Source organism: Zonotrichia leucophrys, chromosome 5, assembly GCF_028769735.1.
Source record: "Zonotrichia leucophrys gambelii isolate GWCS_2022_RI chromosome 5, RI_Zleu_2.0, whole genome shotgun sequence".
In the NCBI taxonomy this organism is placed as follows: domain Eukaryota; kingdom Metazoa; phylum Chordata; class Aves; order Passeriformes; family Passerellidae; genus Zonotrichia; species Zonotrichia leucophrys.
Window position 1 is genome coordinate 42,552,605 of NC_088175.1, and position 13,152 is coordinate 42,565,756.

The following is a 13,152-nucleotide window of genomic DNA, read 5'->3' on the forward strand; positions in this document are numbered from 1 at the left end:
TGAGGACAGGAGTAGGAGCTGCAGAATGGAAGACTTGGGGGTGTTTTGTTTTCCTCTCAAAGGCATGGGTAATGTGATGGGTGGTCCTGCTCTGGTATTGCTGCCTTGAAGTCTACTGAGCATTGGGGTGTCTGAGTTTATGTGTGTTATTGTGCTGTTTCTTGCCCTGGGCTGTGGAAGCTGGACTAGCTCTGTACATTGGCATGAACATCCTAGGAAATGTGGGAAAATTCTGTCAGCTCAATAAGTCTTTTTCTCATTGAGGCCTTTGTGGGTTTGTTTTTTTAAGAAGGCTTGGTGGAATTTTGTGCTTGGGTATTTGGGTTTTTTAGTTGGTTTTTGGTTTGTTTTTTTTAATGTTTAGGAAGAATTTCAACAATATAGACCAGACCACAATGGGTCAGAGAAGAAATGCATTCAGCAAGGCAGTAAAAGAGTTTCTTGAACAAAACCATCACTAATTTGCAATGAGTTATGCAGTAATTTATGCATCACTAAGTTATTAGGACCACAGTGGTCACTGCTCACTTTTTTACAGACCTAAAGCTGGTTACCAGAGCCCATGGTTTGGTGTCGTGATTTCACCTGAACCTTTTTTTTCCACCTCAGTTTTTTGCTTCGCTTTTCTTTTTAACTCACCAGCTTTTTTTCACCTATATCTGCCCCTCCAAGGGTGTGAGGGGATAGTGTGGCCAAACTGCAATCAAAGAAATATCTTGAGAGTCCTCTCAGAGCTGTTTAAGGAATCTGGGCCGGCCATGAATGCTGGCTTTATGCAGCGCAGTTTTGAAGTAGGAGTGAGTCACTAAAAAACAATTTGTGCTGTCTCCATGTTCAACTTTGACTTTATTAAGAAAAAGAGAAAGAAAACAAACACAATCCCATTCACTGTGAAATACACATTGATCCTTTAATCCTTGGGGAATCATTGGGAGCTGCTTCCTCCTTGAAAGAATCGACAGAATCGCTGCAGCGTTGACTCAAGGATAATTGTGCAATCACAGGCGTATGTTCTGCTCCTGAGCTTTGCAGCGCAGGGCTCTGTGGCTGGAATGCCAATGGGAGAGCCACTGATACCATCTTGTGGCACAGGCAGCCTCCCCTAGGTACCTGTCTCCATGGTCTATCCCAGGCTTCTCAGGCAGGAAATCAAAGATGGGAATTGCCCCTGAGCGAGGACTGGAATTTGGGCTGCAGCCCAAAGCTGTGGCCCCTGTTGGTTTGCTGTAGCTGCCCTTGGTGGAGGCAGGAGGCTCCCGTGCCCAATCCCTGCGTGGCACTGCACCAGCTGGGATTCTGCTCAGGCTCCCTGTCTGGAGCTTCCTGAGCTGGAAATATGCCTGGAAATATGCCTGCAAATCCTGGCCAGGGGCCTCTCCTGCTGCTGGTCCACTGCCTGGTGCCTGCGTGCTGCACATGCCTTTGTGGGACTGAGTTTTCATGGAAGTTTTGCTGAAAGCACTGCTTCAAAGCTGCTGTGAAATGCTCTGCACATGTATTTGTACCTATGTATGTACCTATACACACCCACATGTTCTTTTTTGGCCAGACCCTGCTTTCCAAGAGCTGCATTTGCTCTAAAGCTTGCCAGGTTTTTCAGATGCTGCATGTGGTGCCACCTCTGACTTCAGGGGCAGGTGACAGGAGTTGGAAAGCCTCTGTGTCACTGCCTTGCTGTGTTACTGTCGTGTTTTGATTCAGAAATTGAGCTCTGATTGCATTCATTTGGCTCACACTAATTGATCCTGATGGGAGCAGGTTGTGAAGGAACATGGATTAGCTCCTCACTTTGCTGCCCTTGGGAGGTGAAGGTTGGGATTTACCTGCCAGGAAATAGAGGGGCTGGTTAAGTGTTAGATGGGAAGAAATGCAACCCTCCTCCAGCTGGCTTTGGATCCTAGGATTTTTTTGAGAGTCAATCTGTTTTCCAGTACATTACTATTAATGGTTTTATCATCAATTCTGCTTTCCCACCAGCATTTAGGATGGAGTTTCCGGATGGGTAATGTTAGCTGCCAGCCACTCATCCCTTCTCCATGGCCACAGGCTACCAAACAAGCCTTGTGACCCACACCATGGGTCCTGTGGCAAGTGGCCATCCCACTTTTTGAAACCCTTTAAAACTCTTTAAAAGAATGCTTTAAATACAACCACATTTTACTTATTGGCTTCAGGAAAGTGAAAAGGAGAGGCTATTGTTAGGTTATTAAGCAGTGCTTGGCTGATGTTACGGGCTCCTGGCCTCCAGGTCCCTGTGCTCATGTTCTCTTCCTGCTTCTCTGAAAGTTTTATGTCAGGACAAGCTGCAGCTAGTCATGTTGGCAAAAACTATTCCTCCTTGACCCTGGTTCCTCCTAGTCCTGGATTCAAGTGTTTGCTCCCTGCCGCCAAAGTGTTTGCATCTTCCTGAAAGCAGGAGATTGGAATACATCAGCAGGACAGGAAAATGCTCTTTATTCCTCTGCTTCATAGCAGGGCTGGAAAAAAAATAGTGGGCAGCTGTGGTTTTAGCTGACAGCTGAAAGGGGCTTTGCTAGTAAAAGTCCACAGGGAAGACCAGGAGGCTGCTGACAAAAGTCAGGAAGGGGCTCTCTCTGCAGATTAAAAAGCAGAGGAATTATAAATAACATGCTGAAGTGTACAGATAAAGTTACCCAAGTTATTTTGGCCATAAAGCCCAGGACAGTAAAGGCCCTTAATCTCTCATTAATCAACAAGAAGCTGGAAGAGGCCATACAATGAGCTCAGCTGCCAAAGCTGCTGTGCCCTTTTGCTCCATTTAATTTAATTGTGTTAGTCCTGCCCACAGCCTTTGTTCTTCTGCCCTGCTCAGGAAATCTGCTGCTGGTTTGGCAGGGCTCACCCTGGTTCCACATGGCTGGTTTGTGGACAGCCAGGAGGGAGGAGAGGGAGAGCAGCAAGGGGAAGAGGATGGGAAAAGGTCTCATGGGAGCAACCTGCTTGATGTACTTCATTTATCTTAACTGTGCCACTGCATCCCTTCCTGGTGAGGCTTCCTCCTGGGAAGCCAAACACCAAGCTGCATGCAAAAGGACTCTGGTTGATATCAGTAGAAATGTTGGGATGTTTAAATTTAAAAAAAAAAACAGACGAGTGACCACGAGCCAGCTCTTGTTCATCAGGTGCTCCCCACCCAGCAAAGCATTCCTACCACCACGTCCCTTGGTTCCACCTCATCTCTCTTAAATGAGCCAACAAACAAATGCAAAAGGTGGTTTCCAGGACACAGGTGAGTTTTGTCAAATTTCAGCATTTGTCCCTGCTGAAGGATGAGATAGGAGAGCACCTAACTGTAGGGTGTACCTTCCTCACCATTCCATCAAGGAATGACAGTACTTAATGTGTGGAAAAAGATGGAGCACTTACAGAAAGATGTGCTTAGGAAAAGGGATTTTCAGATGGCTTTGCTTCAGGCTTGTGTGGGCAACACAGTTTTGAGCTCCATATTTTACTGGATTTCTCTGATTTCAGCAAGCAGCCATGTAAAATTTCACAAATTTGTTATATCAAGCCCAAGTTTTCCCAAACATTTCAATTGTCAAGGTTTTCCTCTCCCTTTCACAGCAGTGAATTAACAGTCCTGTGCTTGCAGTGAAGTAAGCACAGGACATTGTTTGCTTATAATTTTACAGAGTGATCCTTCTGTCATTGCTTACTGTAATTCTTCTTGGATGTGAAGAGTAAAACATATTTACATTGGTATGTGGGATTCTGGACTACCTCAGGAAAAAGTAGAGCTGGAAAGGAAGTTTTTCTGGCTGATGAAAAATTTTGAGATGTGTTTTATATATCAAAATGAAAGCTTGAAATAGAGAAACTCCCAGAAAAAAACCAACCAGACAACCAAAAAAAAAAAAATTATCACAGCCCCCCACACACATTTAGCCAGCTGCAACTATTATTTTGGTTATTTTATTATTTTTATTTTCTTAGTAAATTTACTTTATGTTGCAATGCAAAGTAGAAATTCTGGATGTCTTGGATAAAAAATTTTTGTCCACAAATTTGATTTTAGTAGTTTGGGAACTGCTTGGCATATAATTTTAATTTAGCAAGTGGCAATCTGCTGCACTAAAAATGAAAAGTAATGATCCGGTAAATGACTAATTTTGTGGTCTGAGTTAATTAGTGAAGCAGCTTGGTGGATGGAAGACAGCAGGTCTAAATTACTGTGCTAAGTCCTTTTGTAGAAAGATATTATCTGGCTTTGTTGTTTTAATAATAATTAATGAGAATTAAAATATTCAGCTGGGATTTCGCTGTTACTGTTAGCAGGAATATGTGTGTATGTGTATAATATGTATATTTATATTTGTTCTCTGATGATTTTGTTGCTTGTTTGCATCTCAATCCTTGACTGTCTTGCTCTGTGGCTTAAATTATACTCCAGAAATTATTCAGACTGCACCTTTGTCTAGCATGGAGGAAACTTGAGGCTTTCACAATTGGTGCTGCTGGTTATTTAATGAAAAACATGCAGCATAGCCTGGCAAGGAAATCAGCAGTAAAAAAACAGGCAATAAGCAATGTCTTATCAGCAGGATCACAGGGAGCATCAGCTGGGGGCTCACAGATCACTTTTACATCTTATTTGTGACAGCACAGGTGCTGGCAATGCAGGGATGGCACACTCACCTCCAAGGCTGCATGGATCTGCAAAACTTCAAACCCTTCTCTGCTGAAATCCAGGCATTACTTTGCTGAAGTTCAAAAGGCTTAAATTTTGGTGCCTCCAAGGCACCATGGTGGTCACTTTGTCTTGTGCCCTACATGACATCAATGTTTGGTGTTTCTGCTGGGCATTTCCACCCCAAACCTGCTTCCTGTAGTTGGTTTCAAGCACATGTTTTAGGAAACCCTACAACTACCTGGATTCTCATGATGGGGGAGACTTTTAATAAACTGGTTTAGTGGATAATTGCTCTCAGTGTTAAAACAAAATTCTCTCTTTGTTTTCAGCTTGACTTCTCTCAGTTTCAGTCTTCCAGGCCTGGACTTTGCTCTACTGTGTTTGTTAACGTTCAAGTCCCTTAGATTGTGGAATCTTCCCACATACCCTGAAACACTAGGAAGAGTAATTTCCTAATCTTCTCTTTTAAGAGGACAGTGATAACTGGGGACTAATTACTGGCTCTATTGACTTTTTAATGTTTGTGTTTTTTAGATAAGTTGTAATTGTTCCTTTTTATCATTGTACAACTATAGTTAATAATTGTTGTTCACTGTGTCTACATCCAAGGATGTGGCCCCACTTCTGTTAAAGATTCAATGTTTGGGGCTCTGAGAGATAGCTGAACTTGGTTTGGTCATTGATATTGGTTTGGTTTGCGGCACCTTTGGAGAAAGATAAGTGCATCAGTCAAAACGCTGTTTACCTTCTCAGAAGGTTTTTTAGTCGTGTTTTTATTTTTAAGGCCTCCTTTTCAAATGGTATCATCTCCCTGGTGGGTTTAGTTCTGCTTGTGGGCCGTATTCTACATCCTTAATCATCCTGAGTACTTTCCTTAAGTTCATTTTATTTCACTGAGAAATTTCAAGGAGTGAGATGAGACTTAGACTAATGAAATTGGGGATTAGACAAGGATTAGGTGGATTCTAACAAGCAGACGCTGTGCTTTCTGTGGGAAGATTTCTAAGCTTCATTAAACCAAGAAAAGCTCCTTTCCCCTGACACTTGGAGATTTAAAAGCATTGTATTATACCCTGTTATGAATAAAATGATAAACCATCTTGAGAAAAACAGCCATCTTTTGGTGAAATTTCAAACTGTGGTCATATCCAAACCCTCCATGAAATGATATGAGTTCTTTTAATTCCTTATGTACTGTGACTTGAAAGGGAACTGTTCCTCATCCAAATGCCCAAGCCTTTGCAGGATGGAGATATAAACACCTTGTTGATGGTATTTATCCATTATCTCTATTTTTTTTGTTTGCAGTGTTTATGTTCCTACATATGTTGGGCTGGTGGGAAGTCTCATCAACACCCTGATAGCAGTGCTTTGGATCCCTTCTCAGACTAAACCAAAGTTGGACCATCACAGGACAGAGCACAGTGAGTATTTTGTGTTTCTGAAAAACAGTACATGAAAAAGGGCAGGGGATTGACATGCTGCAAGAACTGCTGAAGGACCTTGGAGTTGATTTGAGGGCAAAAAGGTCCCAGCCTTGAGATGCTGATGCTTCAATGTCTAAGCTGAGCTTATGGAAGAGGATTATTCCAAATATATTGATCACTCTCCCATGTAGAATTGCAGTCTTCCAGTCTCAGAAAAGGCGATTGTGGAGCTTCTGCTGGGGGTTAGTTTTGTCTGACGGGGAGGAAACCCCACTGTCTCAGAGGATTCCTCTACATGCAGATCTGGCACCAGCTCCCAACCTCCTGCCACCGGCACAAAGCTGGTGCAGCAGAGATGTGGGTTTTGGGTGGGTTTTGAACCTGAGCAGAGTCTCAGAGTTTGCTGCTTTCTACCCTTAGCCTGTATAATCAGAATATTAACCCATATGTCATCCTCTGCAGGCACATCACCGTCTGGCAGCTTGTTTAGCATCAGAGAAATCCTGCGCCTGATGAAGTTTCCGGGAGTGATGGAAGTTTTCATAGTCAAGGTGTTTGCTGGATTTCCCATAGGTAAATCTCACCCATTAACCATCATTGCTGATGCATTTAGAATAGGATGATGTAGGCCAGGCTTGTCTCAAGTTTCTGAAAGCACATTGCTTTTGATCACAGAGCAGTGAGGATTCACCTCCTAACTTGATGCTGGGTGCTTTCAGGTAGTCTCAGCTACACAGGGTCAAAAGCCTGGGACTTAAATGTCCAACACGTTACTTGTCACAAGCTGCATCTGGGAGTTTTGGCAAATCACTTAATCTCTCCATCTCCCTCACTGAAAATGTTTTTTCTTCTTGTCTGTCATTTCTCTTTGTGCTGTAAGCTCTTCAGATCAGAAAAAACTTGGTTTTCCTCTGCCAGAAAAACTGAGGACCTTCCTGATTTTACTTAGTGATTTTAAGGTGTATCCTAACCTTTTTTCCCAGCAATTAAAAATTGCTGATGGATGAGAGGGCTGAGCTGCACACAGGGGACCCACAGCATGTGTCTTCCCTTGCACATTGATGGGGATGCTTGTTCATCTCTTCCTTATATATTCTGCTTGGGGGGGGGGTTTGTGTCATGGTGGGAACTCACTGATCCTTAAATCCTTTCCCAAACCCATCTCTTTCCCTGCTTCCTCTGAGTCAGCTGCTGTCCTGGAAGGGTTCATATCTCCCTATTTGCCTGACAATGTATCCCTGGGCACAATTTAATAATCTTCAGTTTTGCCTACCCTCTAACTTCTTTCTCCAGACACTTGACTAGAGACAAGCTGCAAGTCATCCTCATCAGTGATGTGGAAGGATAGGGTGATGTTCTCTGCCCTTCCACAGACAAAGCCTTCACAGCTCTTTTCCCATTCAACCCAAAAAGTCCAGTTTCTCTTGAGGATGATTTCAAGAACTGAGTTTTGTGCACATCATAACACGTGTGTATCATGCATCTGAACAAACTAAGGCACTTCCCTTTCAAACAGGGATCCTAAGAGGGGACTTAAGGCACCCTAGCTTTTAGACTTTGTATCTTTTTCCAATTCATTTTTGTCTGGAGAAGCCTTTGAAGTTTAAAGAACACGAAACATGATTTACAAATTAAATGCTAATTTGTAAACTGTAAATTCAGTTTACAAATGAAAGTGAATTTGGTTGTGGCTGAATCGGAAGGGGATGGCACTCCTGGGCTTGGTCAAGCTCATCTGTTATTTCTTGCTCTATCTCTGGGGGAATGAGTCGAACTGGAGCTGGAATTAAAGGATTTCTGGGGTTTTTTTCCCTTGCTGTGTGTAGCTGGTACTGGCTGAGATCAGTACTGCCAGTTGGTCCTACCCCTGACCCTGGAGACAGGATACAGTCTCAAAGCATTGCTGGCTTGACCTAACAGTGCAATTCTTTTGGTTCCTAATACAATAAACTTCTAAAACTGCACTCTAAAAAGTGTATAAAATGACAGCATTTCACAGAATGCGAAAGATGTTTTACAAGGGTTTTCTTAGCTGATTCTGACTAATTTCTCATCTTAGAGTAGCATTCATTTCTCTGTTAAAAATGCCTGAGACTGCATCCATGTGAGCTTCCCACAGTAATTTCCTGTGTGCTCTCTCTTTTCCAAAGGCCAGGCAAAATGCACTTTGCTTTAGACATTCCTGCTGAAATGCAAATTCCTGCCTGTTACAGAATCCATTATCCTTTCCCTGTGCAAAGCAAAAATACTCACTGACCAAAATAAACATCTCCTGCCCAAAGCTGCAAGGCAGTTTCTAGGCAAAGAGGATGGAGACAGTGAAGCTGGGATTTAAGGCAGGCACTGGGATTTCAGTCTGTCAGTATTTCTGTAAGGGTAGGAGAAGGTTCACTTGGGGCTATAGCACTCCCACTACAGTGAGGAGTAATTGAAATCATAGGAGTGATTAAAATTCTAGTGACTTCTCTTTGCAGGTCTCTCTTCACTTCAGGTCACTGACCAAACTGCTGGCAGCTGAAAGGGGGTCTGGCCATCCCTAATTCGCTGCAGCTCATAGCTGGAGGCTGAGCTCCTCATGAGCTCATTTACCTTTCATCCCCAGGCTGCAGCTGTATAATTAATTAGATTGCCCAAATTACAGACTGTTTTCTATTTACTTTGTAAACAAGCTTGTGATATACAGCAAAGAAAATCTTTTGTTCCTTATAGATCTCATTGTTGTCTAAAATTAGCTGGTTTGAGACCGAAAGAACCTCCCTGGGAGGGCTGGAGGGCTGCAGGGCTGGGAACCTCCTCCCTGGGTTGCATAAAAGCAGAGCCGTGGGCTCTGTGCCTCTTGCAGGAAAGGAGCTGCCAGGGATTGGGAGGCAGCAGAGAGCTCCAGCACAGCCCAGTTACCTTCTCAGCTGACCTGGGAAAAGAGAGCCTCACTGCATTGGGGTAGATAGAGACAGAAAGAAAAACAAGGGGATAAAAATATCCAACATAACTCTCATTGACAAGAAATCACTAGGGCCTTGAAAATATTGATAAATAGCTGCTTGTATGAATCTCTGGCTGCCTAATCCCTTTAGAAAATCTGGTTTCAGCATGATTGCTTTAGCACCTGCATCCCGTGTTTTCAAGGATTTTCTTTCACATGTGGAACGATGTTTTGCAGCGAGCCTTGGGGCTCTACATCCCATCACATTTCCAGTGCAGTGTAGCAGGGCTGTGACAAGCTCCCAGAGGCTGTGCTTGCCTTCTCACACCATCTTGCTGTAGGGATTGCTAAACTGGCCCTCCAAAACTACAGGCTGCTTTCAAACATGTCACTTTTCTTAAAAAAAAGTTTGCACTCCTGATTTTCCTTGGTGCTTTTTGTCACCGTTACTGCATCTCACAAACCATTTCCCTGCTTTCTGCTGCATGATCTTTGTTACTCATCCCACTGATGCCAGGTTTTCTAAGGAAAAAGGTTGTTTTCAGCCTTTTCATAGGCATCCTCAAAAAAGGCAAGTTTTCTGAGGGTATTTTATGCCATTTTCCTTTTTTTTTTCCCCCACATTGAGCCTATCAGCATGGACTGAGGCTTATCATTATTTATGTCCTGCACTCAGCTGACCTGCAGCCTACCCAGCTGAGAACCTGCTGAGATCTCTGTGGGAAATGCTTGTTCCAATGAACACAACATATTTTTTTAGTTCAATCTAAGGCTTGCCTTGTGGGTTTCATCAAGAAATGTGTTACCAGTGGGAGAGACCACCTTAGTTTCTGAGAGAAGAGGGGCAAGGGGGTCTCCCTCCTCCAGGCAGCTTTAGGGGACCCTGCAGGCACAGGGGGTGTCACCCATCTGAAAATGAGACCTTTGCACCTCCAGGGGAGCTGTGCAATGTATAATTCAAATTTAAGAGCACAGCCTATTCCCCTGCTCAGAAAGAAGACAGCTTGTTTGGAGGAGAAAGATCCAAATCTGTCTTAACTTGATGAGGGACTTCAAAGGGGAGAGGAGCTGTAGAAGCTGGAGCACAGTACCAGGAAGAGGCATCAGGTATGCAGGGAGGCCAAGCCCCTCCTAGGTGGTACCTGCAGAGGGGTGCAGGATTGAGGGTGAGCTCCTGCTTCCATCTCATCTTCCTACAAGTGAAACCAAGTGCGGTTTTTCTTTCATTTCGTCACGTGTGCCTTTTATAAACATGTGCAACCCTGTTGCCTGATTTGGCTGTTGTGAGTAAATACTGGAATTTGCATGTTACCTTAAGCTGGCTTGAGCTGAGAGCAATTTCAAAGAAACTGGATAAGAATGGGGTGCTCTCCATGGAGGGGTGTGGTGAAGCCATAGATCTTCATGAGCCCCAGCTCCCAGGCACCTTCTCCACACAGCTGGGGAGCAGAAGAGCAGGGCTCCCTTCCTGCCCCCATCCCTCTCTCCCAACCCCATGGAGCCAGCTGGGGTGCAGCTACTCCTGTTAGAGGGGAGGACGTGTCTCTGGTGGGGCTCAGGAAGGCTTTGTGGCAGGTCCTGGGATGGGAGGGCAGTGCTCCCTCCAGGCAAAGGCTTGGGGTGCCTGGAGGCAGGTCTGGCTGCTGCAGGTGCTGCACTGGTTGGGCTGGGGTTGGGCTGCTGGAGGCAGTGGAGTTGTTCTTGTTCCTTAGGAAGCGAATCCTTCCAGCAGTCTGGAATCACCCTCTTCATCCTTCCAGGAAAAGCTGGCAAATCCTCCCCATGCCATGTCACTTTGGCAACCACCAGCTGTCTTCTCAGTCCTCACACATTGCCTCCTGCATTCTGGTTTTTGCAGGAAGGAGAGCAACAAGGCTCCCTTTTTACCCAGTCTTTATAACTCAGAGAGTCTTACAAGGAAAGGCAGGACTGCTAAAAGCCATCTGGTCTCTTCTCTCCCAGAAGGATCAGTGGTCTCTGACAGACACATTGTGGGGTTCTTCACATGCAGAGAGCCCCAGTTTCCTCCTGTCTTGGTCCATCTCAGGTGCACAAGACACTGAGGGAAGCAGCAGACTCTTACCCCACACCACACTTGAAGTGCAGTGTTTTGACATCATATTTTTTATTTCATGGCTCTCTCTGTGAGGCTGGGAGCATGTGCAAGCACGCCTGTATTTGTGTATGTTTGGCAGTGGGGAAAACACACACTATTGTATTTTCATTTGAGATTGAGTGGATGTTCTCTGTTACACTTTGCAGAAATTGCCTCCATTGCAAAGCAGACCTGGTCTGTGCTCTTTCTGCCCCTACTTTCCTGACTGCTTGTGTTGACATTGCTATCATTGTCCTCACAAGAGATTTTCCACATGCCCCAGACATAGTTGCTGGGGTGTGCAGTGAAACCACTGCATTTTGGCTGATGTCACTGGGCTGCTCCCCACACTGAATATCTGAAGTCAGGCAAAAGGGATGAGGAATCCAATCAGATTATTTTTATGGTTACAGTCTTGTCTGAACAAATGTTTTCTTGCTGTCTTAATGGTTAGCCTGGCTTCAGTGATACAAATATTTACCAGTTTATAATTAACAGCTGAAACTACAGCCTACATAGTCACATTACTTAAAGATGAAAGTAAGGGGGATAAAAAAGTTAACATTTAAAGATTAAATTACTACAATGACTTTGAATAGGATTATGTTCATGTTTATACCCAGTGCTGGCAAACCAAGGGAGAGCTACTGACTTGGACTGGTGGTGACTGGGAGCAGGGTTTGGCTATTACATGCACTGCAAGTGTATTGATGTACTCTTTGCATTAACCCTCCATCCAGGTTTGTTCATGATTATGTTTTCCATCATCTCTATGGATTTCTTTGGCTTGGAAGCAGTGGAGTCTGGATATCTGATGTCATATTTTGGTGTCCTTCAAATGGTAAGTGAAGTGCCAGTCCCCCTCTTGGACAGATTAGCTTGCCACACTGCTACCTAATTCACTGCCTTCTGTACACATGCTCTTCCAAATCCAGGTGCATTACTGACAGGCAAATCCTAGCTCTGCCATATGGCATTTAGCTTCAAAAAGAGAAGTGACTCCAAATTTATTATGTTCCTTGGAATGGGAAGAAATTAGAGCAAGAAGTGTCCAGAAAGCTTTCTTGCCCTTGTCCCTCTCTGTGGATCTTTAAGCTGTGGAGCTAAAATTTCCTTGGACTGATATGTCCTGGGTTTTGTAACAAAACTTGCACTGAAGCTAAAGTGCCTTGGCTGAGGTTTTCCTGGTGCAGGTTAGTTGATTTGCATTTATATAGTAGCACCCTGTATACTCAGGAAAGCAGACAACCTTTCTGGTGTTTTCACTGCAGATCCCTTCAGTGTAGAAGAACTTGTTTCTGCTGCATGGAAACAAGCACAGCAAGCTTGTGAGTCCCAAAAAAGGAAAAAAAAAAAAAAAAAGGAAAAAAAAACCCCAAAACCAAAGCACAGAAAGGTAGGTGACAGAACATGATTAGGAGGCTACCAAAATGGGTAAAAGGGAAAAGTCAGCTGAATTAGGCAGTAATAACGTAAAAAATGTGCCATGTTGTATTATAGCAGAGTGTTCCTTTTGGAGGAAGAGGCTTAATAATTTTGTAGAAGGAGCAGCGGATGGTTATAACCAAGCCCCAAGGTAGGAATGCAAGTTAAGCAATATCCTGAAGGCGAGTGGTCTTGTTATTGAATCCTCTTCATTTCCTGGGTATTGCCACAGAGTTCCTGTGGTAGCTTGTCATTTGGGGAATGGCAGCTCAAGCTGCTTCCTTTGTGATTTGGATTTGGCATGGTGTTGCCAGTCACTTGGGCCCTGGCCTGCTCTCACCAAATCTGGGCATATTGGTAGAGCAGCAGCCAGGCGTGGCTGTACATCACCAGCTGGATTCTGCAGGGTAAACTGGAGCTGAGCAAATGGTGCCTTTGCCATGTCCCTCCTGTGGGGGTGGCTTTGGAATAGCTGTCTCTCGGTCCTGTGAACATCCCCAACCTGCTGAATGCAGTCCCATTCAGCCTCTTTGGGAAGAAGACCAGTTTGCCAGTGCACAGGCAAGCTTCTGACCCACACTCCACTGCTTTGAGAGGCTTTCCCTATGTTAGCCTTGTATGCTGCCTCCTA

General features: G+C 44.3%; 1 protein-coding gene across 2 annotated transcripts in view; it reads left to right on the forward strand.

The window, feature by feature from the left end:
• SLC22A18 (solute carrier family 22 member 18) overlaps positions 1-13,152 on the forward strand; it is an 81,192-nt gene that overhangs the window by 51,665 nt on the left and 16,375 nt on the right. For both annotated transcript variants that reach the window (XM_064714026.1, XM_064714027.1), the window contains 3 exons: positions 5,960-6,075; positions 6,541-6,651; positions 11,837-11,937. In XM_064714026.1, coding sequence (XP_064570096.1) covers positions 5,960-6,075; positions 6,541-6,651; positions 11,837-11,937 — 328 coding nt within the window. The remainder of the gene's footprint in view (positions 1-5,959; positions 6,076-6,540; positions 6,652-11,836; positions 11,938-13,152) is intronic.